General features: G+C 48.9%; 1 protein-coding gene across 1 annotated transcript in view; it reads right to left on the reverse strand.

Annotated features, from left to right (window-relative positions):
• Positions 1-25176, reverse strand: part of DSCAML1 (DS cell adhesion molecule like 1) — a 136005-nt gene that overhangs the window by 21808 nt on the left and 89021 nt on the right. Inside the window, exons 12-19 of the mRNA XM_063311025.1 lie at positions 15920-16119; positions 15617-15713; positions 14274-14402; positions 13202-13369; positions 12238-12308; positions 5169-5409; positions 3403-3549; positions 1886-2041 (exon numbers count right to left, since the gene is read on the reverse strand). Of these exons, the coding sequence (XP_063167095.1) occupies positions 1886-2041; positions 3403-3549; positions 5169-5409; positions 12238-12308; positions 13202-13369; positions 14274-14402; positions 15617-15713; positions 15920-16119 (1209 nt within the window). The remainder of the gene's footprint in view (positions 1-1885; positions 2042-3402; positions 3550-5168; positions 5410-12237; positions 12309-13201; positions 13370-14273; positions 14403-15616; positions 15714-15919; positions 16120-25176) is intronic.

The raw sequence follows: 25176 nt of genomic DNA on the forward strand, positions 1-25176 counted from the left end.
CTGGGGATGCTGCCATCGCTGCATTCCCTCAGCTGAGGGCCATTACTGAAGGAGCCACACACCATGGAACAGCACCGCCAGCCAGGTAAGGAGCTTTGAAGCGGGGCAGAGGCTAGCCTTGCAGAGACACACGGAAAGGCCTTCCTCTTCCCCAGATCCTCCTCTCTGTGCACCCAACCCACAGTCAAAGTCCCCCACCCAGCCAGGGCCAGGCAAGCAGGCAAGGGAGGGACTTAGCCAGGGGATGGGGGGATCCCAGGACACGGTCCCAGCCAGGGCAGGAAGAGCTGCTGCTTGAAAAAGGGGGGTCCAGGCGCCTGCTGTAGGAAGCGGATCCTTCCTGCCGTCAGCAGTGCCTTTCAGAGGGTGACCAGTACTTCTCCTCGCTGCAGTCGCTTCTGCCAAAGAACAGGGCAGACCCACAGGCCTCCCCACCTCTGGGGGTGGCCCCCACACTCATTTGCCCCATGGCCTGGGAGCCACCCTCCCGTTCCACAGGACCCTCTGCAGACCTTGGGCAGCTGAGCCAGAACCTGCCAGTCCTTTGGACAGCCCCTGAAGGGAGACGCCAAGGTCTATCCAGGCAGATCCGGAAAGACCCACCCAGGCTGCGATGGCCATGTGGGGTGGGAGTTCGTTTCTGGACCAGCCTCTGCCCTTGCCTCAGCTACTTCTTTGCAGCCCTCAAAGCCTCCCAGACCGCGACAGGCATTTTGAGGTGGGAAGCAAAGGAGGACTAGCTCAAGCCCTAAAACTGGCATTTGTTTGTTGGACTGATACCACGCCTTTCCTTCAGGACCTCAAGGAGGCATTCCTAGTGCACCATCTCCCATTTTTCTGCACAACAGCAATCTTGAGGGGTGGAGAATAACTGGTCCAGTCACACAGAGAGCTCTAGGGCTAAGGGTGGACTTCACCTGGGTTTCCCCAGTGCCAGTCCAACCCTTTTGCCACTAAGCACCCAGCCCACCATTCAAATAATGTTATGGCTTGAAGGAAACCCCAGTTCCTCCTGGCTATGCTTCACCACCCTCTACATTTCCCCTCTCCTGAAGTGGGGGGCTGGAGCACAGCCCAGATCAAGCGTCCCTTTCCTGACCTAGGTGGGCCAAAAGACAGGAGACCTGCAGGTCCCTGCCAGGCAGCACACGGATACAACTGAGCCCTTGGCTGGCCAAACCCAGCAGGGCATAGGAAGAGCACCTTGCTCAACCTTCCCATGCTTGCAAGGGGGCCTGTGATATGTCTCACACTCATGTTGGTGCAAATGGAAGGAGGTCTCTTCAACCTGGGAAAGTCCACATCAGGAAAGGAAGGTGCCATATGCTCAAGAGAAGACCCTCTTCAGGACCTGACATGCTCCCTCAATGGGTTGCTCTCCCCTTAAAATTGCTCCTTATGGATTCTGTTTCCCTTCTACCCTGCAGGCCTCTGGCCTGCCTCCTTCCAAGCATTGCGACCACTTGACTTCTCTAGAGTCCCCAGCACCTGGCAGCCCTTGACTCTCTCCTGCTCTCCAAAAGACATGCCATCTTCTCCCATGAGAGAGATCAGAGGTCCACGCCCAGTGTCACAGCAGGAACAGTCCCCACCCACTCCAGAGGGTCAGGCTGCCCCTGAGATGTAGCAGAAGAGGCCACATAACTGAGATAAGTGGGGTGGAAAGCTCTGTTCCCCCATTTCAAGAGTGAGGGAGAAAAAAAGGAAGAGTGAAGCCCTGAGCCCCCAGGAGAGGGCTCCATGGAGCCATAGCGAGGCAGAATCACCCACAGCCCCAAAGATGGCAGCCATCTCCCATACAGACCTTGTGGGAATGCTCTATGCAGGTCAAGGAACAGATGCCCGCCCGACCCAGGTACCATACAGCTCGGCCGCAAGCACTCACTGTCTTCCTTGGTCTGGATGTGGAGGACATTGCTACGGACACCGTCACCCGCCTGGGTGTAGGCCAGGACCTGCACGCTGTAGTTGGTGAACTTCTCCATGCCACGCAGCTCTGCTCGCTCCCGAGTGGTGGTGACATTCTGCATCTCCCCCCACTCTGTACAGGAAGCAAGAACACCCGTGCAGGAGAGAGGCAGGCCCCCGCTGCCCTCCACAGCCTCCCGACTCAGCCAGCTGCTTCTCAGTCGTCTCAGCGAACCTCCAGTACAGATGGGGGAGAAGCCGCCCCAAGTCCACAAACGGGCCAAGCGCAGCTCTCCCCAGAGCCACTTCTCACCACTCGGCACACGGGCAAAGCTGGGACACAGAACAGCTATTTCCTGCAACCAACATTCTCATGGAGGTGTTGCCCCACCATCTTCAGCTTGCTCTTCCCCGCAAAAGGACACAAGGCTCAGAGCCTTACAGGAGGTCTTCAGAGCCCAAAACAGCCAAGGAAGCCTTTCCAGGGCCAGCCACATTCTCTGGAAGGAAGCGCCACTTGCTCGCTCGCTCACACAGACACAGGGCTGTTGCTGCTGCTGCTGCTGCTGCCACTGCCTAAAAGGTCCACCTAATAATCCAGCCTGTTCTTAGCCATGCCCAGAGAATTCCCCAAAGCGGCAAGTTTGCATCGCATTTTGGAGACCAAAGAAAGAAGAAGCTGTTCTCTACCTGGTTTTGGTCATGGCCCCCTTCTGAGCCTCATTTACCTCTGTGACTCCCCCACCCCCACAGTCAGTGTTCACTAGAAAAAAAAAGGTACTTTACCATCTGCACTGTTTATTACTCTAAACTGTATCATATATTGTAAACTGTAGTGAATTTCAGTATTTATGCTGCTGAAATTAGCAGAGAATGAGATGTGAGGATGGTGGCCCCCCTAGAAACATGGCATGGCCCAGGGGGCCATATGGCCCATGTTGAGAACTGCCAGCTTAGACACCCCCAGGACCTTCTGAGCAGTGACCCTGACTGACTTGCAACAAGCCCAGCTGGGGGAGCCTTCCAGGGCTCAGATAGGGAGCCTGCTCTCCCTTCCATGGCCAAGTGGCTGCTTCGGTTATTTGTTTGCCATGAGCGGGAGATGGGTTCAAGGAGCATCACAGTCTGCGGAGTGACCACAGGCACTCCTGAGAAGGTGCACTGTGGCCACATTATGCTGAATGCAGCAATAGCCCGCTACTGAGACGCAGACGGAACAAGGCAAACAGTTGCCAAAAGTTCCCAAAACAGAGTGGAGTTGAATCCCTTTATCTTGCAGTGACCTGAGAGGCACTGAGTAACAGGCAGCACCAGCCTGGCCTCCAGTATCCAGTGGGAGGATAGGAAGAATGACATTTCTGACGTGAGCCGTCTGAAAGTCTGATGTGTTAGAGGAGATAAAACAGCCTTCTGCCATCTAGATATAATGCTACAATAAATTCAAATAATGAAAATGAAATAAATGAGGCACTGAGCACATAGCTCCCAACTCACCACCATCCATGTAGAGGGACCAGAAGATGACCCGGTAACCCTTCAGGATGCCATTGAGGGTGCTCCGTGGGGGTTCTGACCATGAGATGACAGCCACATCGGAAGTGATGGACAAGGCCCTCACATTTTCAGGGGGCTGGCTGGGCACTGAACAGGGAAACACATTAAAAGGGGATACCACTGGTCCCCACAGCACCCTGGCAGGTGTTCCAGTTGCTTACTTCAAACAGGTTGGCTGTCTAAAGCAGCAGATTCATTTGCCAGGTCAATCCATGCCTCCTGGAGTCCCAAGGGGCACATGCCAGGGGCGAGGTCTCTACAGTGGCACTTTCTGCCATACCCACAATGTTGTGCAGTTGCATGGAGAAGGAAAGAGTTAGCGAGTGATTGGGGTAGAGGTAATGAGATCTTGCTGCCCCCAAAGAGAGATCTCTAATTTTTATGAGCATTTAAATGATAATATATCATCCTAATGATCCACTCAGAAAAGGATGATTGTTTCAGTTTATTTAGGTATAAAGCTGAATGCATGGTGTAATTAGGGGCTGGGTGTTATAAACTAATAGAGTCCGTTTGAAGAAAATGAAGGTAATATAATTATGGGAAATAACACTATTGCTAAAACAGGGGCCCTTGAATACCCCAGGAGGAGTGCTAATCTAGCCAGGAAATGATCATGCTTTGACAGGCTAATGAGGGCCTTAATTAAGTATGAAAAACTGCTGAACAAACGAGGAAGAAACTTTTATTTTGTTTTCAAAATGGCTCCAACGCCAGCGCTGATCTCTCCCTCATGAAAACTTGTGGAAAATCCTCAGAGGAAGGAAGGGGGAGGCAGCAGCTGGCACAACAGGGCTCCACCTTGGCAGTGCCACAGGCTGTATTCCACAACAGGCTGGGGTGGAGGAGTTGCTCACAGCAAAAAGAGCTTGGAGATGGGGTGGCAGCTGCACGAGTGAGCCCTGGAAACCACTGAAGGTGACACAGTAGATTGCAAGTCAACCTCTCCAGCCCAAATCAGGGTGCCAAAGGAAGCATCCTTCAGGCACTCCCAAGAGCAGTGTGTCAGCAAGGCCCAGAATGCCCCTGTGGGGAAGGAGCAGCACAGGGCATCAACCATCATGAAAATCAGGCTGCCCTTGCACAACTAAGCCAGCCTATACAGGCCCCTTCACCTCCAGATGCCACACTGATACCGAGGAGGAGAGAACAGGCTGTTCCAGTCCAGGCACTTCATCCTGGGCTAACGGGAGGAAAGGCTCTCTCTCTCGCAAACAGTCTCACACCGCTTCACCTACTGTTGAGCACCACAAGATGGTGGCCACCATTTATTTCAGCTCCCACAGAGAAATTCTCACCTATTTGCAGGCACCTAGAACCCTAAAACACCCAGAACATCATAAAAAAAACACTACTTAAGAGTTGGGGAACCCGCCAGCTTCTCCCACCAAATCTTTCTGCCTTCTGATAAAGGAACAAATAAAATCCTCCTCTGTGTGGAAAGCAGAAGATGACGTTTTGCAAGACCTCCCCAGGAAACAAGAGAGAACTGTCAGAACGCCCCTCCCTCAGGCAGGCACCCATTTGCCAGAGGGCATCACAGATGGAAGTGGGCCATAAAGAGAGCCACCTACAGCAGAAATAGGCCTGCCTTTGGGAATATAACAGCAGCTCCAGATGCAGGGGGGCAATCTTGCATGAAAGCCTGGGTGAACCGAAATAAAACGCAACAGCAGCTGAATGGCTGAGAAATTTTGAGTCCTTACCATCCTCCAGCGTGGTGGCATTGATTTCACTGGATGAGGGGCCAGTGCCTGCCCGGTTGAAGGCCTGAACCACCACGCCATACTGGGCAAATTTCTTCAGGTTGTCGAGGGTGTACACTTCGCTGTCCCCTGTGGCCTTCATCTCCACAATGCTGTATTGCCCGCTGCTTCCTGGGCTGTTCTCCCGGTAGCCGATTTGGTAGCCTCGGATGACCCCATTCTGGAGTTCTTTCTTCGGAGCCTGCATGGTGGGGGGAGGAGGAGGAGGAGGAAAGAGGGTCCGACTGTGGCTGGCAGGTTCAGGGTGAGAGGAGGGGAAACACCTCTACCCAACCATCCAGATTCCCATCCCAGTGATGCCCAGGCTTGTTTGAGCGGCCCAGGAGTCTCCTGAGCCCCTGCGCAGCCTGGCTCCCTTGCGTGCATTCACATGCTCTGGATGACAGGATTCCAGCTGGTGATGCCAGCCCCAGTGTGGGAAAGGTGGGAGAGTTGTTCTTCCTGTTAGTGCAGATCCAAGAAGGGGGGCAACAGAAAAAAAGGGCAAATGAAAGCCCTCCTCGGCACTCAGCCAGCACCTTCAGAAAGAAGGACTCTAAAAGGAGGAGGAGGAGGGTCTTTAGTGCCAAGCCTCTGCCAAACAGGCCATTTGGTTTTAGAATGAGCCAAGAGTATGAGCCAAGATAGACATTTTGGGCATCAGTGAATTGGAATGGACTGGAATGGGCCACTTCATATCAAATGACCACCAGATCTACTACTGTGGACAAGAGGACCAGAGAAGAAATGGAGTAGCCTTCATAATTAATAGTCAAGTGGCTAAAGCAGTGCTTGGATACAATCCAAAAAACAACAAAATGATCTCAATTCGAATTCAGGGCAAGCCATCTAACATCACAGTGATCCAAATATACGCCCCAACCACAGATGCTGAAGAAGCTGAAGTAGAGCAGTTCTATGAGGATCTGCAGCACCTACTGGACAACACGCCTAAAAGAGATGTTATTTCCATCACAGGAGACTGGAATGCTAAGGTGGGCAGTCAAATGACACTTGGAATTACAGGTAAGCATGGCCTGGGAGAACAAAACAAAGCAGGACATAGGCTGATAGAATTTGGCCAAGACAACTCACTCTGCATAACAAACACTCTCTTCCAACAACCTAAGAGGCAGCTTTATACATGGACTCCACCAGATAGACAACACCAAAATCAGATTGACTACATCCTTTGCAGCCAAAGGTGGCGGACATCCATAGTCGGTAAAAACAAGACCTGGAGCTGACTGTAGTTCAGATCACCAACTTCTTATTGCACAATTTAGGATCAGACTAAAGAGATTAGGGAAGACCCACAGATCAGCTAGATATGAGCTCACTAATATTCCTAAGGAATATGCAGTGGAGGTAAAGAATAGATTTAAGGGACTGGACTTAATAGATAGGGTCCCGGAAGAACTATGGACAGAAGTTTGCATCATTGTTCAGGAGGTGGCAACAAAATACATCCCAAAGAAAGAAAACCAAGAAGGCAAAATGGCTATCTGCTGAGACACTAGAAGTAGCCCAAGAAAGAAGGAAAGCAAAAGGCAACAACGATAGGGGGAGATATCCCCAATTAAATGCAAAATTCCAGAGGTTAGCCAGAAGAGACAAGGAATTATTTAAACAAGCAATGCACAGAAGTGGAAGAAGACAATAGAATAGAACAATAGAATAGAAGGTGAAATAAGAGACCTCTTCCAGAAAATTAGAAACATCGGAGGTAAATTCCAGGCAAAAATGGGTATGATCAAAAACAAAGATGGCAAGGACCTAACAGAAGAAGAAGAGATCAAGAAAAGGTGGCAAGAATATACGGAAGACCTGTATAGGAAGGATAACAATATCGGGGATAGCTTTGACGGTGTGGTCAGTGAGCTAGAGCCAGACATCCTAAAGAGTGAGGTTGAATGGGCCTTGAGAAGCATTGCTAATAACAAGGCAGCAGGAGACGATGGTATCCCAGCTGAACTGTTCAAAATCCTGCAAGATGATGCTGTCAAGGTAATACATGCTATATGCCAGGAAATTTGGAAAACGCAAGAATGGCCATCAGATTGGAAAAAATCAACTTACCAAAAAAGGGAAACACTACAGAATGTTCATCGAACAGTGGCAATTATTTCACATGCCAGTAAGGTAATGCTCAAGATCCTGCAAGGTAGAATTCAGCAATTCATGGAGCAAGAATTGCCAGATGTACAAGCTGCGTTTAGAAAAGGCAGAGGAACTAGGGACCAAATTGCCAATATCCACTGGATAATGGAAAAAGCCAGGGAGTTTCAGAAAAACATCTATTTCTGTTTTATTCACTATTCTAAAGCCTTTGACTGTGTGGACCATAACAAATTGTGGCAAGTTCTTAGCGGTATGGGGATACCAAGTCATCTTGTCTGCCTCCTGAGGAATCTGTATAGCAACCAAGTAGCAACAGTAAGAACAGACCACAGAACAACGGACTGGTTTAAGATTGGGAAAGGAGTATGGCAGGGCTGTATACTCTCACCCTACCTATTCAACTTGTATGCAGAACACATCATGCGACATGCTGGGCTTGAAGAATCCAAGGCTGGAGTTAAAATCGCTGGAAGAAACATTAACAATCTCAGATATGCAGATGATACCACTTAGAAGGCTGAAAGCGAAAAGGAACTGAGGAGCCTTATGATGAAGATGAAAGAAGAAAGTGCAAAAGCTGGCTTGCAGCTAAACCTCAAAAAAACCAAGATTATGGCAACCAGCTTGATTGATAACTGGCAAATAGAGGGAGAAAACGTAGAGGCAGTGACAGACTTCGTATTTCTAGGCGCAAAGATTACTGCAGATGCTGACTGCAGTCAGGAAATCAGAAGACATTTAATCCTTGGGAGAAGAGCAATGACAAATCTCGACAAAACAGTTAAGAGCAGAGACATCACGCTGACAACAAAGGTCCGCATAGTTAAAGCAATGGTGTTCCCCGTAGTAACATATGGCTGCGAGAGCTGGACCATAAGGAAGGCTGAGAGAAGGAAGATCGATGCTTTTGAACTGTGGTGTTGGAGGAAAATTCTGAGGGTGCCTTGGACTGCAAGAAGATCCAACCAGTCCATCCTCCAGGAAATAAAGCCAGACTGCTCACTTGAGGGAATGATATTAAAGGCAAAACTGAAATACTTTGGCCACATAATGAGAAGACAGGACACCCTGGAGAAGATGCTGATGCTAGGGAGAGTGGAAGGCAAAAGGAAGAGGGGCCAACCAAGGGCAAGATGGATAGATGATATTCTAGAGGTGACGGATTCATCCTTGGGGGAGCTGTGGGTGGTGACGACCGACAGGAAGCTCTGGGGCTGATCCATGAAGTCATGAAGAGTTGGAAGTGACTAAACAAATAAACAACAACATGAGCCAAGAGCACTGCTGTTTTTACACTCCTCTTGAGGCAGGAGCACTGGGGCCCCAAGCTCATTGCAGGCCAAGAGTTGAGCCCCTGCCTCATCTGTTTCACCTAGTCCCTCAATTGAAGATTCAAGGGAGGAACCAGGACTTTCTGCAAACAAAGCTCTCTCCTCAGCATGGCTTTATTTTTTTGCTATTTTATTTATCTATTTATGTTTAAAATAACCATCCAGAGTCACTGGGAGTCGGGTGCTGGGTCGGGTGGCATATAAATTATCATCATCATCATCATCATCATCATCATCATCATCATCATCATCACCTATATATATCTGCCCATCTGCCCCCCAGGGACTCTAAGCAGCTCACAACAAAACCATAAAAAGAATAAAGGGACAGTATTACTGAGAAAAGACAATACTGCAACACAGCCCAGGGCCTGAGAAACTATCTTCCAACCCAAGTCCCATACACACCAGTCTCAGTGAACAAACTGGCCCCAATGCCTGTGAGAAAGGACAGATCTCAAGGCTTTCCAGAAGGCTAACAGGTTGGGGCCAGGTTGTTAATATAATATAGGGACCTGGACCGTGCCCACCCTGCCAAATCGGGACAAACCCAGACATTCCCACAAATAACCTGGCCGTGGAGTATCTTGGCCTTCCTAGGTAACCACCGGAACCTTAAATTGCTCCTGGAAGCCTACTTTTAGTCAGTGCAGCCCCCAAAGCAATGGTGTGACATGGGCATACTGTGGTATACCTCACGGCTGCATTCTGGACCAGCTGCAGCTTCCAAATGCCCTTCAAGAGCAGCCCTTATAGGATGCACTGCAGTAGTCCAGATGGGAGGTGACTAAGGCAGGAGTGACCATAAGCAGATCCTCCCATTGCAGGAAAGGCCACTCGTGGACAAGGTGGATTTGTGCAAATGCCTTCCTGGCCCCGGCTGCCACATGCTCCTCAAGCGGGGGCTGTGAGACCTGAAGGACTACCAAACTGCACACCAACTCTGGGGGTGCTACACCATTCAGCATCAAAGATGGTAAATCATCAAAACTTGGGAGGGGGTGCTAAAACTACAGCATCTCAGTCTCGTGAAGGTTGAGTGAAAACCTATTCTTCCCCAGGACTCTGACAGCAATTGATTGTTATTACATGCTTTAACCTTCTGTAAGCTGCCCAGAGTCATTGGCAAGTGGGCAGCCTTAGAAAATGGGAAAATAAATAAATATTAGTGGAGTCCTTGGTGCTCACTGAGCCTTGTTTCCTTGCAGACATTTCATTGCCAGACTAGGCAACATCTTCAGTGCAAAAAGGGAGTGGGCCTTGCTCTCAGTTTATATACTGTCGTTAGGGTTATAACTATGGTACATAAACAGAGAGCAAGTATATATAAACAATATATAAGCAAGTATATATAAAAAAGTATAGAAACAGAGAGCAAGGCCCACTCCCTTTTCACACTGAAGATGTTGCCTAGTCTGGCAATGAAACGTCTGCAAGAAAACAACCAGGCTCAGAGAGCACCAAGGACTCCACAGTTCAACCCTGAGCTACAAATACTGTCTTCGATTGGTATAAATATTAGTTCCAGAGTCACTGGGAGCTGGATGACATATAAATTTAAATAATGATGATGATTAAATAAATAAAGCATGTGACCCATCCCTCCACAATGGCCCACCTATCCACATTTACATATTATTTCTATCACTGTGCAAGCCATCGTGGACACTCCAGGCTCTCTGGAGGCTGCACTCCCTCAGTCCATAGCCAGCAGGTTTAGTCACATAAAACCAGCAATCTGCTCAGCTGGACTGTGCCTAGTTCTCATTTGGTGATGGCTTGCATAGCAGGGGTGGTTCACACTGACCATCCCCAACTGCTTCTGGACAAAATCAGCAAGGTACAGGAAGTGATGGGGTGCTCCTGTTTCTCATTCTGAGGAGAAGCAAAAATCACTGGTTGTCTTTCAGTGTTTTAGAGTTAGCAGTTTGTTGGTAGAGGCAGGAAAGGCCTTGAAACACATTCAGTCCTCTGAACAACATCTCCATCCCCTGCTCCACCAGAGGACCACAAGCATTTAAGGCAAGATGGGCTCAAAAACAGAATCCTATTTCAGAATAGCATTTTTGGCACATATTTTAGATGTTCTATGGGCTGCATACAAGCAGTAATCAAACAGTCCTGATAATTCTGTGGTTGGCACCATTCAAGAGGATAACTAGCTGTGATTATCTTGCAAAGTAATTGTAGTTGATAGGAAACAGATCAGAACAGTTTTAAAATTAGGTAAGTCACACCAGTGTGTGAGGCACACAGATGGCACACACGTATACACACACACACACACACACACACACACACAAATATACCCAGCCCTGCCAGATTTAAAAATACAGATGGCTGGGTTGAAATCAGTCCTAACAAGATTTCTTTGAAGCATTAACAAATCAATAGAGCTGATTGCAAGTATATGCTTCAAAGCTGGAGTAGTCTCGTCTTGCCAAAACAGCCTTAAAATGGAGTGACTTGTATTTCAAGTGACCTTATTTTTGGTTAATCTGTTTCACACCGGAGTGGTTCCCGGAGAAGCAGCAAACAGTGCTGGAACCCTAGCTGTATCGACCAGCACTTCATTCTGATTCTAACCTGCCAATCCAGTTCTGGAAAGTACATCAGGGTCAACAGGATGCCACCCTTTGCCTGAGCCCACCGTGGCAAGCAGGCAACTCAGCCCTGACCTCCGGCTTCCCTGGTCTGATTCCATTCTCACCGCTGCCTAACGTAAGGCAGGTGCCCACCAACAGCTACCCAGGGAGTCTAGTGTGGGAACTGCACTCCAGAGGGGCTGGGAATCCCAGGGATTTGGAGACTTGGTTCAAATTCCAGTGAAGCCAGGAACCTTCGCCTAATCTCACTGTGATAGGAGATTTGGTATTTGGGTTTGGTTTTTACATCCCACAGATCAAGTCTACTTCTCGCAAATTGCTTGTTTCCAATTTGAATACATGGCATCAGGTGTTTTAACAAATCTGATTTGGAACATGATCTGTGGGGGTGGGAGACAAGCACCTCTTGGAACTGAGACTCCCAGGCTGAGTATAGCCAGTCGTAAGGATGCAGAGCAGTTCAGTGCCAGTGTGCCCTGCCCACATCACCCAGCCAGAGCTCGCAGCCTAATGGGCAGCTACAACAGCAGCAGCACTGAAACTGAGGCTATGCGGTGACGTACATGAACCTTGGCATGTTGCAAGCCAGAAGCAAAGGCTGGTGGGCCAAACCCTAGGAACCCCAGGGTCTTCCCCCTGCTGCCCTCTAGGCTGCATCACCCATTGTGTCCCTCTCTGCTTGCCCAGGTGTCAGAGGGCCAGAGCTCCAAAACAGGAGCAGGGACAGGGGCCAGCCCAGAGCTTTCCTTCTCATACCTGTCTCCTAGGGAAAGGACAAGAGCACCACATCAGCCACTGGACCATGCCTGTTACCAATCAAGGTGGTACTGTTATCCTTTGGGGGGGAGATGGGCGGTAATAAAATTTGACAGACAGACAGACAAATAAATAAATAAATAAATTTTGGTAGTTCAAATAAATAAGTGTCAACTGATCCCAGCCCTCATTCAAGCAAGAAACACACAAACTTGCCTTCCAGGTGACCTGGATGCTCTGGGATGTCATTGGCTGCAAGGTGACATCTAGCGGGGGGCCATCAGGAGCTGAAAGAGTAGAAGTCACATTGCAAGTTGCACAGACAGGTTCTCTCTTTGCTCCCAGTCCTTGAAAGGCAGAGAAAGGAAGTGCCCTGAATGTGATGTATTTCTGACTCCTTTGGCTTTGCATGCCTATGGCTCATGCCTTTTAAATGCCAGGAGAACGTAACCTAGTAGAATGGATTTAGGCATCTGTTCTACAAACTTCAGAGATGGCAGCAGTTGCTTTAGCTTGCCATGAAGGGGGTGGGATGGCGGAGAGAAGGACCAGTAGTGAAGGTAGCAAGCAACAGAGTTCCAAGACAACTGGAAAGCCTACTGAGTTCTTCAGCTCAGAAGGTGAACCTCACAGAGTGCTGGAGATGACATCTTATGCTAAAAATAATTATTCTATGGCACTTTGGAAGACAGACCTGTTTATTTTGACATGAGTCATTTCATCAAATGGATTCCACTCAACAGATGCTTTTATTGTACAATATACTGGCCAAGCTTTTAAAGTGACACAAGGCCCAGTTGTTTTTGAGGAACAAATTAACCCAGCTGGCTTCCAGCTTCCTGACACCCAGGAAAACAAGCTAATGGCTTTAGCCTCAAGGAACAAGGACTTCTGCAAACCTGACAGGTGTCCTGAAGAGGACATGTGCGCTCACACGCACACTATTGCAACAGAGCTTAAGCAGTCCCCCCAAAACCTGCCTATGGAGCCAAGGCTTTTAGGTGAGGGCCACAGACTCTTAGGCAGGAAAAGGGTGGGCACAGAAGACATGGGTCTTAGGCAACTGTGTGTTCCTCAGCCCTCATTACTTCCTCTTTCTCATGCTTTCCCCATCACCCTATTTGTTCCAAAAATTATCCTGTGGATGCAGTACAGCTGCAGCCCTGAGGCAAAGGGGCACCTGCTTCCTCTGTGCTGATGGTCAGATCCTTGCTCGGCTCGCTGCGGCCAATCTTGTTGAATGAAAACATGCGGATGCTGTACACGGAGGCCGGGTGAAGGTCCACAATGTTGGCCTGGTTGATGGTGGGAGAGATGTTCCGGGTAGACTGCTTAAAGTCCCAGGAATCTGGAAATAAAAAGAACGGCTTTGGGAATCTGTTGATCCAGAGTTCCAAGCAGAGCTGCATGTGCATGATATTTTGAAACCACAGATAATTGGAAGGGTGGGGAAGGGTGTCAAAAAGAGGCTTTATTTTTCAGCTTTCTGCTCACACCTCTAAAATTATATGCTCCTCAGAGGCTGCAGGCTAAGACAGAGAAACAAGTCAGTCAAAGAAGATGCAAAGAAAAAGTTACAATAATGTTGACCAAAGAGCTGAAGTCAGCCCTGGGGTGCCATTGATAGGCCACCAGTATTTCACCCCCAGATACATGACAGAGAAAGCTCAAGTGACAAGAAAAATGGTAGAACGGTGGTGTTTCTCTGGTCCAGCTGTGGATGCAGGATGATGACAAGTCCAGTGAAAACCATACATCCTCAATGAAAATTACCAGGGAGCCTCCCAGTTCAGGCTAAAGGGAGCATGGTCTGGACAGAACTCTGGCCAAAGCAAGGAAGAGGCTGAAATCCAGAAAAGAGCTTCCAAAACCAGTTTCACTTCCCAGCCAGTTTACACATCAAGCAACAAAAATGCCCTTGGAATATATAACACCCCTTTTTCAAAAGCCTCCTTCCTATTTACATTGGTCACTTCAGCTGGAAGTTTCCCCCTGCCCTGACACTAACAGAGCCCCTTTCCATGATTTGGTAGAAAACCAAAGCTTTAGTTGCACCTCTTTCCTAAAACATTTTTTACTGGCACTGCAGTATTGTTCAAGGCCAACCAAGACAACATTCCATTCAAGTTGAATTTCTCTCACTTTCTGGGTCTCAGTAGTAATAAATAACATGGTTTTTTTAAATGCACTAATCTTAAGCAAGGCACTTCCCAATTCCTGTTTGCACTCAGAACATCACAAATTATGCTCACCAGACTTGTTCTTGTACTCAATATCAAAGCCTGTGATGATGCTGTTGCCATCAAACCTCTGAGTCCACCGTAAGTTCATACTCCGGGCTTTTACCTCTCGGATCTCCAGTTCTGGAGGGTCTGGTGGCTCTGGGGGGGGGCGGGCAGAGGGACTGCAGTAAGGAACAGGAAATGCCACCCTCCCACACACAGCATACAAGCATACAGTGGCTTGCCAGACCACCAGCCTCCAACCCAGAAAATGCAACAGTTGGAAAATTAGCAAGAAGGGAAGAGGTGCCAAGAAGGACTTCCACGTTCTGCAGGTTTTCTTAAAAATGCAGGTAAAAATAAGTTAGCAAATTGGACAGTATATCAAGTAGTGAATAAACGATTCATGGGGGTGATTGGCCCCATGAAGCTGCCACGGTTAAGGTCTTCCCATCTTGAATTTTATATTTTACATTCTATGTTTTTACATTTTATATTTTGTATTTATATTTGTATTTTTATGTATTTATATTGAATTGTTTGTTGTGCCGCCCAGAGTCGTCATACACGAGATGGGTGGCAGAGATATTTAATAAATAAATAAATAAATAAATAAACTGAAAATGCATATCCAGCAAATTGTACAAAGCATAAAAGCTGAGAGGGAGAGATCATTTTGGAAGGACTATGGCACACTGGGTGGTAGATAAAGGATGACTGGGAGAATTGCTAAGCAGAACTCACAAGAGCATAGTGTCGTTAACTGAACTACATCTTCATGGGGGCAGAGTTCAACCAAGGAAATTTGTCCTGTCTGAGAAGTCCCTTGCTAGAATTTCTTGTACTCCCTAGTTGTAATGTAGACCCCATTCAGAAACAACAGGCCTCTGCAGAACGGAGGCACTTTGACTGAGGGGGAGAGCAGCAGCAGCTCACCATCTTCCAAAATCTGGGCACTGATTGTGGGGGTCAAGGAAGAGGCATCCCTCCATCCCCACTCTGCATTTGAATTCCATGAGGACACCTAGGCACAGATGGGGGCAGAGTTTAACATAAAAGACCTCAACAGTGAATCAGATGTCATAATTTAATTATTTTAAATCCATGTTCATGTCCTATGTTCCTCAGGAAATTGTCCACCAGAAATTAGATATTGGGCTGACTCCCTTAAGTTTCTGTTGCTAATAGCAGCTTTACTAAAATGTGGTCAACAAAGGCCTGCAGATGGTCTGCAACCCCCAAGGCATACCTTGTCATATAAACCCGGGATAACCCCAGCAGAAGCTACACACCAAAGCTGCCAGCAGCGTCTGAAAGGTCTCCACAAAAGGCATCATTGCATACATGCATGCACCCCTAACAAAGACCAATACCTTGTACAGTAAGCTGAATAAGTCCTCTGTCTTCACCATAGGAGTTGATTGCATGGCAGGAGAAAAAAACAGAGTCTCCTCGTTCAGCTGGCTTGAGCTGTGGACAAGGCAACACCTGCTCAAAACCCCCAAAGACCTCTGGACAAGGCAGAGTCACATTCCCCTCCTGCACCCACGGGTGGTCCACAAGCTCCAGGCTGGCTGTGCTCTCCCCTGCCACAAGAGGCCCACTAATCCCAGCACATCAAGGGACCAGCTGCAGCCCTGTCCATACCCCCTCTGCACTGCAGCTGTGCTTCTTACTTTGAGCGTGGAGATGACCTCGTCACCGTTATCCTTAGTAGCGATGGCATATCGGATGTTACGGTCAGGATCAATTACAGTGTCCCCTTTCTCCCAACGAATGATAATAGGCCGCTCACCACGAGCTGTGCAATTCAGTTCCTTGGCCTGGCCCTTGATGGCAATGGTGGTGTTGGGGTGGGAGGTAATCATAGCTGGGACTGCCAAGAGAAGAGGAAGAAGAGATACTAGCATGCTGTGGTTTGCAAGAGAGGAACAGCAAAGGAAAGGGATGCTCCAGAAATCCTTCACCAGAAAAGCATGAAGGGCTGGCTGGCACAGGCAGTGCCCAAGGAACCACATGGGACCAACTCACAATTGTCTTCTTCTTCCCTCACATCGCAACCCAAAACGATGGTCCGAGAAGGTGAGAAAGCCAAGACTGATTGCACAAAGCACTGAAGACTATGGACTGTGCGGTTCTTTGGATTCAACTCCAGAAAGGTACTTTAAAACAGTGGTGTATTTTCCTGGGTCAAATGGCAACTGTGTGTTTACTTTAAAGAGTCTGTTTATGAAAATTACACACACACCCCATCTGCCAGAACTCTGGGCAGTTTGCAAAACTAAACAATAAAAACTAAAATGTAAACAATCTAAAAAGAAGAAAGCCTGTAGAAACCAACTGCCATGTAATATACTGAAACACTACCCAAAGGGTTACCTGCTGTAACCCAAGGCCTGGGGAAGACCCAGGTTTGAAGAAGTCGTTTAGACAGGGCCAGGGGGATGGTGTTCCAGAAGGCAGAGGCTGCGACAGAGAAAGCATGCTTCCTAGGTCCCCTCAGATGACACTGCATAATGGAAGGGACATGGAGCATGCCACCTCTGCCTGATTGTACAGGCTGGACAGAAGCCATGGAAGACATCCAGTCCTTTAGGTAACCAGCCCTGTGCCATGAAGGGCTTTATTGGTAATAACCAGCACCATGAGGGGCACCCAGGAGCCAACCAGTGCAGTGCACGAAGCAGAGGTGTTACATGGGCATACTGTGGCGTGCCCATACCTCAGCCGCATTCTGGACCAGCTACAACTTCCAAATGGTCTTGAAGGACAGAGCTGCAGATACGTGCCATTATTTCTCACCTGCATACTCCAAAGCACTTTTGGAATCAAATGCCAAGTGCAGGACAACTCCATTGGCTACCACAGGATGTATGGAGGGCTAGTTCCAAATTACCTTCAATACCAGTATCAGAAACTCTCTGTCAACATTCGTTTCCAAGGGACAGGAAAAGAATAGACAGCTTTTTGACCAGTTTAGTTATTTAACCAATTTCTATACTACCTTCAAAATAATTTTATATGAAGCATAATTGAAATAAAGGAAAGAGGAATTGAATACAAATTACAAATACAAATTTGGCATGTATTACCAAGACCTGGCTGGGTCTGGAAGGTGGGATAGCCCTTTCTGAGATATGCCCAGCAGGGTTTTGGGTGTGGCATCAGCAGAGACTCTGGGGCAGGGGTGGTGGTGTGGCAATTGTCATCCAGGAATCCCTTACAGCTTTCAGGAATGCTACGCCACAGGTCCCCAGATGGAGACCCTGTTCATTATGTTGGGCTCTAGGTATCAGTTGGGATTGTTGCTGTTGTACCAGCCTCCCTGCTGCACAGCAACCTCCCTGCCTGAGCTCAACTCCATCTCGGGTTAGGAGTTCATGGCTACCATGACAGCCATGGGCCTATCCTAGGTCATCCAGAGCCCAACATGGGACAGTGGCCACACTCCGGATTTGGTGTTCCTATCGGAGCAGTGGCTATGCAATCTGAAATTGGGGGAGCTTTTGTTGTCTCCTTTGTCATGGTCAGATCACACCCTGATTTCCATGGGATTCCCTATCACCGCTATCTACTGCAGGGAGGCTGGACCCAATAGATTGGTCCACCCAGGTGACTAATGGACCTGGATGGTTTCAGAAGTTGCTGGGGGCTGTTCCTGTGGGTCTGCTGCACAGTCCATCCAAAGCCTTGATTGCCACTTGGAATAAGGGGGTGTCTGAGGCTTTGGATTGGATCGTGCCCATGTGACCTCTCCCCTCCCATGGATCTCATCACTCTCCATGGTTTACAGAGGAGCTGAGAGAGATGAAACAAGAGAAGAGCCATCTGGAGCATCGCTGGTGCTCAACCAAGGACAAGCTCAATGGAACATGGTTAGAGCCGCTATTAAGGCCTACCTTGTGGCGGTAAGGACAGCAAAGTGGCAGTACTTCTCCACCCTTATTGTGCCCACAGATTGCTGCCCTGCAGCCCTATTTCGGGTAACATGAGTCCTCTTGGGTAAAGGGGGCCCAGAGAACCTTTTGCAGGGGTGTGCAGAAGAATTTGTTCAGCATCTGTTGGATAAAATTGCTCAGATTTGCTCGCAGTTGGACGCCAGCTTTGTTGCACATCCAGAGGAGATGCCTGGGGTGGAGTCTTGCCCGGTTATCTGGGAATAGTTTGGACCTGTTGAACCTGAGGAAGTGGGCTGTGAGCTCAGCCACTTGCTCTCTAGATCCATGCCCCTCTTGGCTTGTGAAATTGGCATGGGGGGTGTCATGTGAGTGGGCTCTAGCTGTGGTTAATTCTTCTTTGAGTGTGAGGATTGTTCCTTTACCTCTTAAAGAGGCCTTGGTGCACCCCCTCCTCAAGAAGCCATCGCTGGAACCCACCATACTGGACAACTTTTGTCCAGTATCTAACCTCCCCTTTTGGGGGAAGGTGGTTGAGAAGGTGGTTGTGCAACAGCTTCAGAGGACCTTGGATGAAGATTATCTGGATCTTTTTCAGTCAGGATTCAGACCCGGGTATGGGACAGAAATGGCATTGGTCACACTTTTGGATATCTGGCATGGGTGGGATGGAGGTCATGCATCCATCTTTGCCCTACTTGACCTCTCAGTGGCTTTCAATACCATTGGCCATGGTACCCTTCTGGATCAGCTCAGGGTATTGGGGATGGGTGGCACGGTGCTGGCTGGTTTGCCTCCTTCCTCCGTGGTCAATTCCAGTCAGTGATGATTGGGGAGAAGAGGTCCTGCCCTCGGCCCCTACTATGTGAGGTGCCACAGGGTTCAGCAGGGCCACAATGGGGGGGGGGGGAAAGCGGGGCATGGGCCCCGGGCGCCGTGCTGGAGGGGGTGCCAAAACGAGCACTGGGGGGGCACCAAAATGGGTGTGGAATCCATGTTTGCCCCGGGTGACACAGACCCTAGTTGCAGCCCTGGGGTTCAGTGCTCTCCCTTCTCCTATTTAATATCTAGATGAGACTGCTGGGTGAGCTCATCTGTCACCACAAGATGATGTATCACAGTATGTTGATAATACGCAACTATATATCTCTGCTGCTGGTGAATTAAGTGATGCTGTGAACTTCTTATCCCAGTGCCTAGAGGCTGTGAGGGTCTGGATGGGGAACAAGAGGCTTCAACTGAACCCTGGCAAGACTGAGTGGCTTTGGGTTTTAGGACCTACCGGTCCTAGGATCACGTCGTCTTTGGTGCTGGATGGGGTGGCACTGCCCTAGACAGACCCAGTGCACAATCTGGGGGTCATCTTAGACTCATGACTCCTGCTCAAAGAGCAGGTAGCAGTCTTGGCTAGGAGAGCCTTTGCATAGCTTTGGGTTGTGCGCCAATTGCAACCCTTCCTGGATCAGGAGGCTCTGCTCACAGTCACTCATGCCCTAATCACCCCCAGATTGGACTACTGTAATGTGCTCTACATGTGGCTGCCCTTGAAGAGCATCCAGAAGCTTCAACTAGTGCATAATGCAGCGGCACAGGCAGCTATGTGTGCTCCTAGAAGAGCACATATGACAACTCTGCTTCGTGAGCTGTATTGCCTGCCAGTTTGCTTCCAGGTCCAATTCAAGGTGCTGGTTTTCACCTTTAAAGCCCTTCGTGGCATGCGGCCAGGACACCCGAGGAACTGCCTCTCCCTGATTGCATCAGCCCATCCCATTAGATCTGGCAGGGAAGGCATATTACGTGTTCCTTCGGCCAGGGACTTGCATTTGGTGGGTCCCAGAAGGCAAGCCTTCTCTGCCAGGAGCCATGGAACCTTCTCCCCCCAAAGTTAGGCTTGCTCCTTCCCTGCTATCGTTTAGGAAGTCTCTCAAGACCTGGTTACGTCATCAGGCCTGGGGGTCTTTGGGAACTGGAGACATTCTCAGATGGTTCCACTGTGACTAACATTCTTGCTCTCTCTGTGTGGTTTGTATATTTTAAAATTTTGATAATATTTTACTTTAATAATTACTTTTTATCTTTTTATAATTATTGTTTTTATCTATTTCCTGTTTTATTTTATTGTTAAACGCTGCCCAGAGCCGCTTCATGTGAGATGGGCGGACATATAAATATGGTAAATAAATAAATAATAAAAGAATTCTATCTAAAATATTTTCACAGACATATAAATATACAGTTATGGGAGGGACAGACTGGGGAAGGAAGTACTTCCACACAAAGAATAAACCATGCACACTCAGCACGCGTACAAGGAAGCCTGATGAGGTCTCTGTTGCTTGTTATGATTTCCTCTGAATCAGAATATTTGGGCAGGGGGAGGCAATGATACTTGAGGAGAACTCAGATTTCTTCATAGTTACAGCATAACCCTTGCAAAAAAGAAACTAATAAGAAGCATCTAAGAAACCTGAACCACACAAATTTCTGGCAGTCCTTTCCTCACTCAGACAAACAGCACCTCTGAGGTATATGCTTTGCTAAAGAGGTACACGTTTGCATTTCTATATAATGTTATCTACCCTTGCAGCTGAGTGCTTAATCTGATGAGCAAAAAAGATATTTCCAGATCACCCAGAGAGCTTTGTGGGTCACAAAGGAAGCCATGCTGCAGTCTTAGCTTCACTAGATCTGCAAGATCTGTTCACCAGATCTACCACTAGATCTACCACTAGAGAGCGTAGAGAAAAATCTGCCATTTAGCCCCTGATTAGCGGATTCATGTTTGGGGGGATTACCCTGCTTTTCTGCTCCAAATGTCATACAAAGAGACTAATGCAAACACGGAAGATGAAATACAACATTATAACCAGTGTTTTAAAAATGTCAGCCAAGAGCACACCCTCCCGCTGCTCTGGGATGTCCGCTCCCCCTTGCCTTTCTTCACCCTGGAGGCCAGTCCTCCCCAGAGCATGAGACCGTGAACATGGAGGGGAGAGCTGCTCCCTCCGAGGCACCAGCCCAGAAAAAAAAAATGAGGGGAGAGCCCACTATTCGTTCCCACCCAGCTCAATAGGGAGGAAGCCACACAACCTCTGGCCTTCAGGTGCATGCAAGCAAACGACCGGAGCTGCCCAAGGCCCACACCCAGCAGTGGGGAGGCTCCCTGCCTTGGCCCCCTGGGACAGGATGGCTGTTGGGCTAAATACCGCCTGCTTAGTCCCGGCCAAGGAGTAAAAAGACAACTGCTGCCTCTGAAAGGAACCCCACTGTCTTCCAGATCATGGAGTAATGAAGCAGGTACATTTTATAATGCATACGAGGACATCTAGACCTGCAATAAATTGGGAAAGACAAATAACCAAGTGCAAGTTATAACTGAAAAAAGCTGCAGCCATAGTGAAGCGCATATGAATTATTGACTAAGATTTTACACTCTCAAGGATGTGCCCTGGAATACTTTTTCAAACAGAGATCTGCATAATCCACTCTGAGGAACTGGGCAGAGTACCGGGGGAGGTTGTACAAAACAGATGCTTGGCTTGAGATGGAGCACAAACATAATCAGCGTCTGAACAAAAGCCTGTGAAGGGGGACCTTTCACCCCCGGAGCTCCAAGGGTTGTTTGTGGCTGCTGACATGAAAGCTGTGGCCAAGGTCAGCCCCTGGGGGTTCCAACCCTCCTCCGGCCTTCACTCAGGCTTTCCTCCAGAGTGTTCCCAGCTAGGGCCCTTTCCTCGCCTTGCTCACTTTGACTCAATGGGCCCTAGGGCAACAGAGGGACCCCTGGGGCTTTCTTAGCTGCAACACACACAGCTCCAGAGGTTCTGCGTCCTGCAGGCATCAGCCAAGGGAAACTGGCTGATGGCAGCATAAGCATGGGGGGGGGGGGCTACAGCCATATGCAACAGCTGTTCACGGCTCTCTGAGCTGGAGGTGGGGGGAGAGAACCAGCCAAGTCAAGGCAAGACCATCTCCAGGCAAAAGACTCAAGCGAACATGCAGAAGCAGGTGGGGGGTAGGAGAGCCCAGCAGAGCAGCATCGGGCTTCTCAAATTTTGGAAAGGGTGATGGAATTGGAAACTAACCAGATGAGAAAATGCAGCAAATCTACTTTCTTCCCCTACTCCTGGGCCTGGCCACCCCGGAGTTGGTCTTCAACGAGCGTGAGGCCAACAGCCCACCCCTATTTCCACTTTCTAGCAGAGGTGCTGGAAGCTCATCCTGGAGAAGTTTAGGCAAAACAGAGGGGCAGGCACCCCTCCCCAAGTAACATGCCTTTAACAACTCTTCTGCTACGTTTGATCAGAGGCGAGTTGCCACTGAAGAGCATGTCCTGGCAGGTGGCCCTGGGATGGGTGCTGGGATTCCCAAGGTCCCTGGTGGTGACCCTGGGGGCTGCCCATACAGAGGCAGCTGCAGTGCAGTGAGAGCAGGGAAAGTATGTGTGAAGAGAAGGGCTGGGGACACAGGAGACCCTGCAGGCAGCCACAATTGGAGTTTGCAGAGGAGATTGGATGGATGGGTGGGTCGGTGGGTAGACGGATGGATGGATGGTCACCCCAAACACACCACAGGGGAAGCAGCTTCGAGCCAGCAGGCATTTTTCCTTCCCCTCTTCTGAACTCTCTGAGTCTCTGCTCGCCATTCTCGCCTGGCCTGCTTTGGCCGATGTGCCAAGTCTCCTTCCAGCACCAAGCACTCTGCCCCCCAGCTCCCACAGCAGCTTATTCTGCCCATTAAGCTTCAGACAAGACTCCAGCAGCAGCCAAAACTTCCTGCTCACCGCAGTGGCAGTTGCCACAAAGAAGTCACGTTACCACATGCTGTCCCCTCCAGTCCTCACTAATCCAAAAAGCACAAGGTGGAATGCTGAGTGTACAACCACGCTGGCTCAGGGGGCAGAGATTAAAGAAGGCACAGCATACCCAAACAGTGCGGTAATGTACGGTAATGACAATCTGCAAAGGCAACACACACAGTTCTAATGGGGCACTGGGGGGTTTAATGAGCTACAGCTCCTCTGCTTTCCACAGCAATCTAATTCAATTAGCAGCTGGGAAAAGGCTGGCTTTCAGCTTGCTCCCATTTGCAGCATGTGGACAGAACCAAGGGTGGACTGTGAAGCCACATCCCAGCACAAAACAGTTGTGTGTGCAGGACTGGAGTACCACGTAAAATGCTGGCTGGGAGTGTGGTGTGGGCAGGCAAGGGCAAGCAAAAAGAACTGTGTGACGATGCTTTTAATGTTGGTTATTCACAAGGGGAAATGTCCCAGATGGGCAATTTAGCAGAGCAGAAACAAGGAATGGTCTTGGAATGCCAGATGGTTAGGGTTAGGGTTAAGAAAACCACACCTCCGTAAAAAGGCTTGATGGGGAGGGGGAGAGAGATAGAGAAAGAGAAGGGACAGAAGCAAGGAAAGAAAGAGAACAAAGGAAGGATGCCCTGGAACTCAATCTAAAGATGTGGAGGCCGGGAGGGGACTTCACCAGCTGCCCTGGGAGCCTGGAGGCATGCAAGTGGCAACTGGCAAGGGAGTCCCCTTTCAAGCATGCCCACCAACCTCCTTTTGGATATGCCCCAGTTAAGATACTACCCTTGTTTGCCACCCTTTCCACGAATGACTGAGGTCTGCTCTTTTCCAAATGTGTGACTGCTATATTGACAACTGCATGAGGTTAACCATGAGGGATACTTTGTTGGTTGCCTTGTAAGTATTTTGCCAACCTATATTTAATTACTGAGAAAGGGGCTTGACTTAGGGTTTTATTAAAAGACAGAACATACTTGCTTGGGGTTATAATAAAATGTGGGGTTTTATTGAAAGCCAGAACAGGCCTTGCTCACGGTCACCTGTGCCTTAGTCACCACCCATTTGTATTATTGCAATGCACTCTATATGGGGCTGCCCTTGAAGACCATCTAGAAGCTGCAACTGGTCCGGAATGCAGCGGCATGCACAGTTTTGGGTGTCCCGCGGTTCACCCAAGTAACACCAGTGCTGCATGAGCTGTGCTGGCTCCCAGTTGCTTCCTGGGTGCAATTCAGGGTGTTGGCTATCACCTTTAAGGCCCTCCACGGCACAGGGCCAGGTTACTTGCGGGACCGCCTCTCCCTGAGGGTATCTGCCTGTCCTACTGGGTTAGATAGGGTGGGTGTGGTCCAGGTCCCCTCCCTTAAATGTTGCCACCTGATGGGACCTTGGGTGCACGCCTTCTCAGTGGCTGCCCCAGCCCTTTGGAACGGCCTCCCCACGGAGATCCGGGGGATCCCTGCCCTTTAGCCTTCTGGAAGGCCATGAAGACCTGGGTCTTCCCCAAGCATTGGACTAGGATGGGGGTTGACCTGGAGGCTGTTTGGTTTGGCGCCTGGGGGGGACAGGCACTTTTGCTCTTAGCCATGTTTTTACAGGTTGTTGTGGGCTGCCTAGAATTATTATATAAGATGGGTAACATACAAGTCCTGTTAATAAACAAATAAATGCATAAATAAGAGATTATGAAAGAGGAAGCCACTCCTCTCCAGAAAGCACATTAAACACCCATCTCAAAACCTGGCTCTTCCCCTAAGCTTTGGACTGGAATGGCGGGTTGAGCTGTGAGGATACTTGGCCTGGTGCCTTGGGGGGAAGGGTATGTTTTTAACTATGTTTTATAGATTGTTGTGAGCCACCTAGGGTTACTGTATGAGATAGGCCGCCAAATAAGTCCTGTAAACAAATAAATTAGATAAATTAAGAAAAAGCCCACTGACCCCAATTTTTGGCTTGGTTACTAGCTGCAAACAAAACATTTGAACTGAGCTCCCAACCATCACACCTCCCAAAGCAGAAAATTATGCCATGCCCAAGAATGCCTATCAGCTTTGATGCTGATCTTGAGAGCCCTCCAATATCACAGAGAAATACCTGGAGCTGGGAAGGTGAAAAGAAGCAATACACCCCCATCTACCCTTTGCCCACACACTGCTCCAAAAGAGCCATCTAGAACCTTGAATGGCTGCCAAGACCCCTACTAGTTACTCTCATCCCCGACTCC

The sequence above is a fragment of the Candoia aspera genome, chromosome 9 (genome assembly GCF_035149785.1).
Source record: "Candoia aspera isolate rCanAsp1 chromosome 9, rCanAsp1.hap2, whole genome shotgun sequence".
Taxonomy (NCBI): domain Eukaryota; kingdom Metazoa; phylum Chordata; class Lepidosauria; order Squamata; family Boidae; genus Candoia; species Candoia aspera.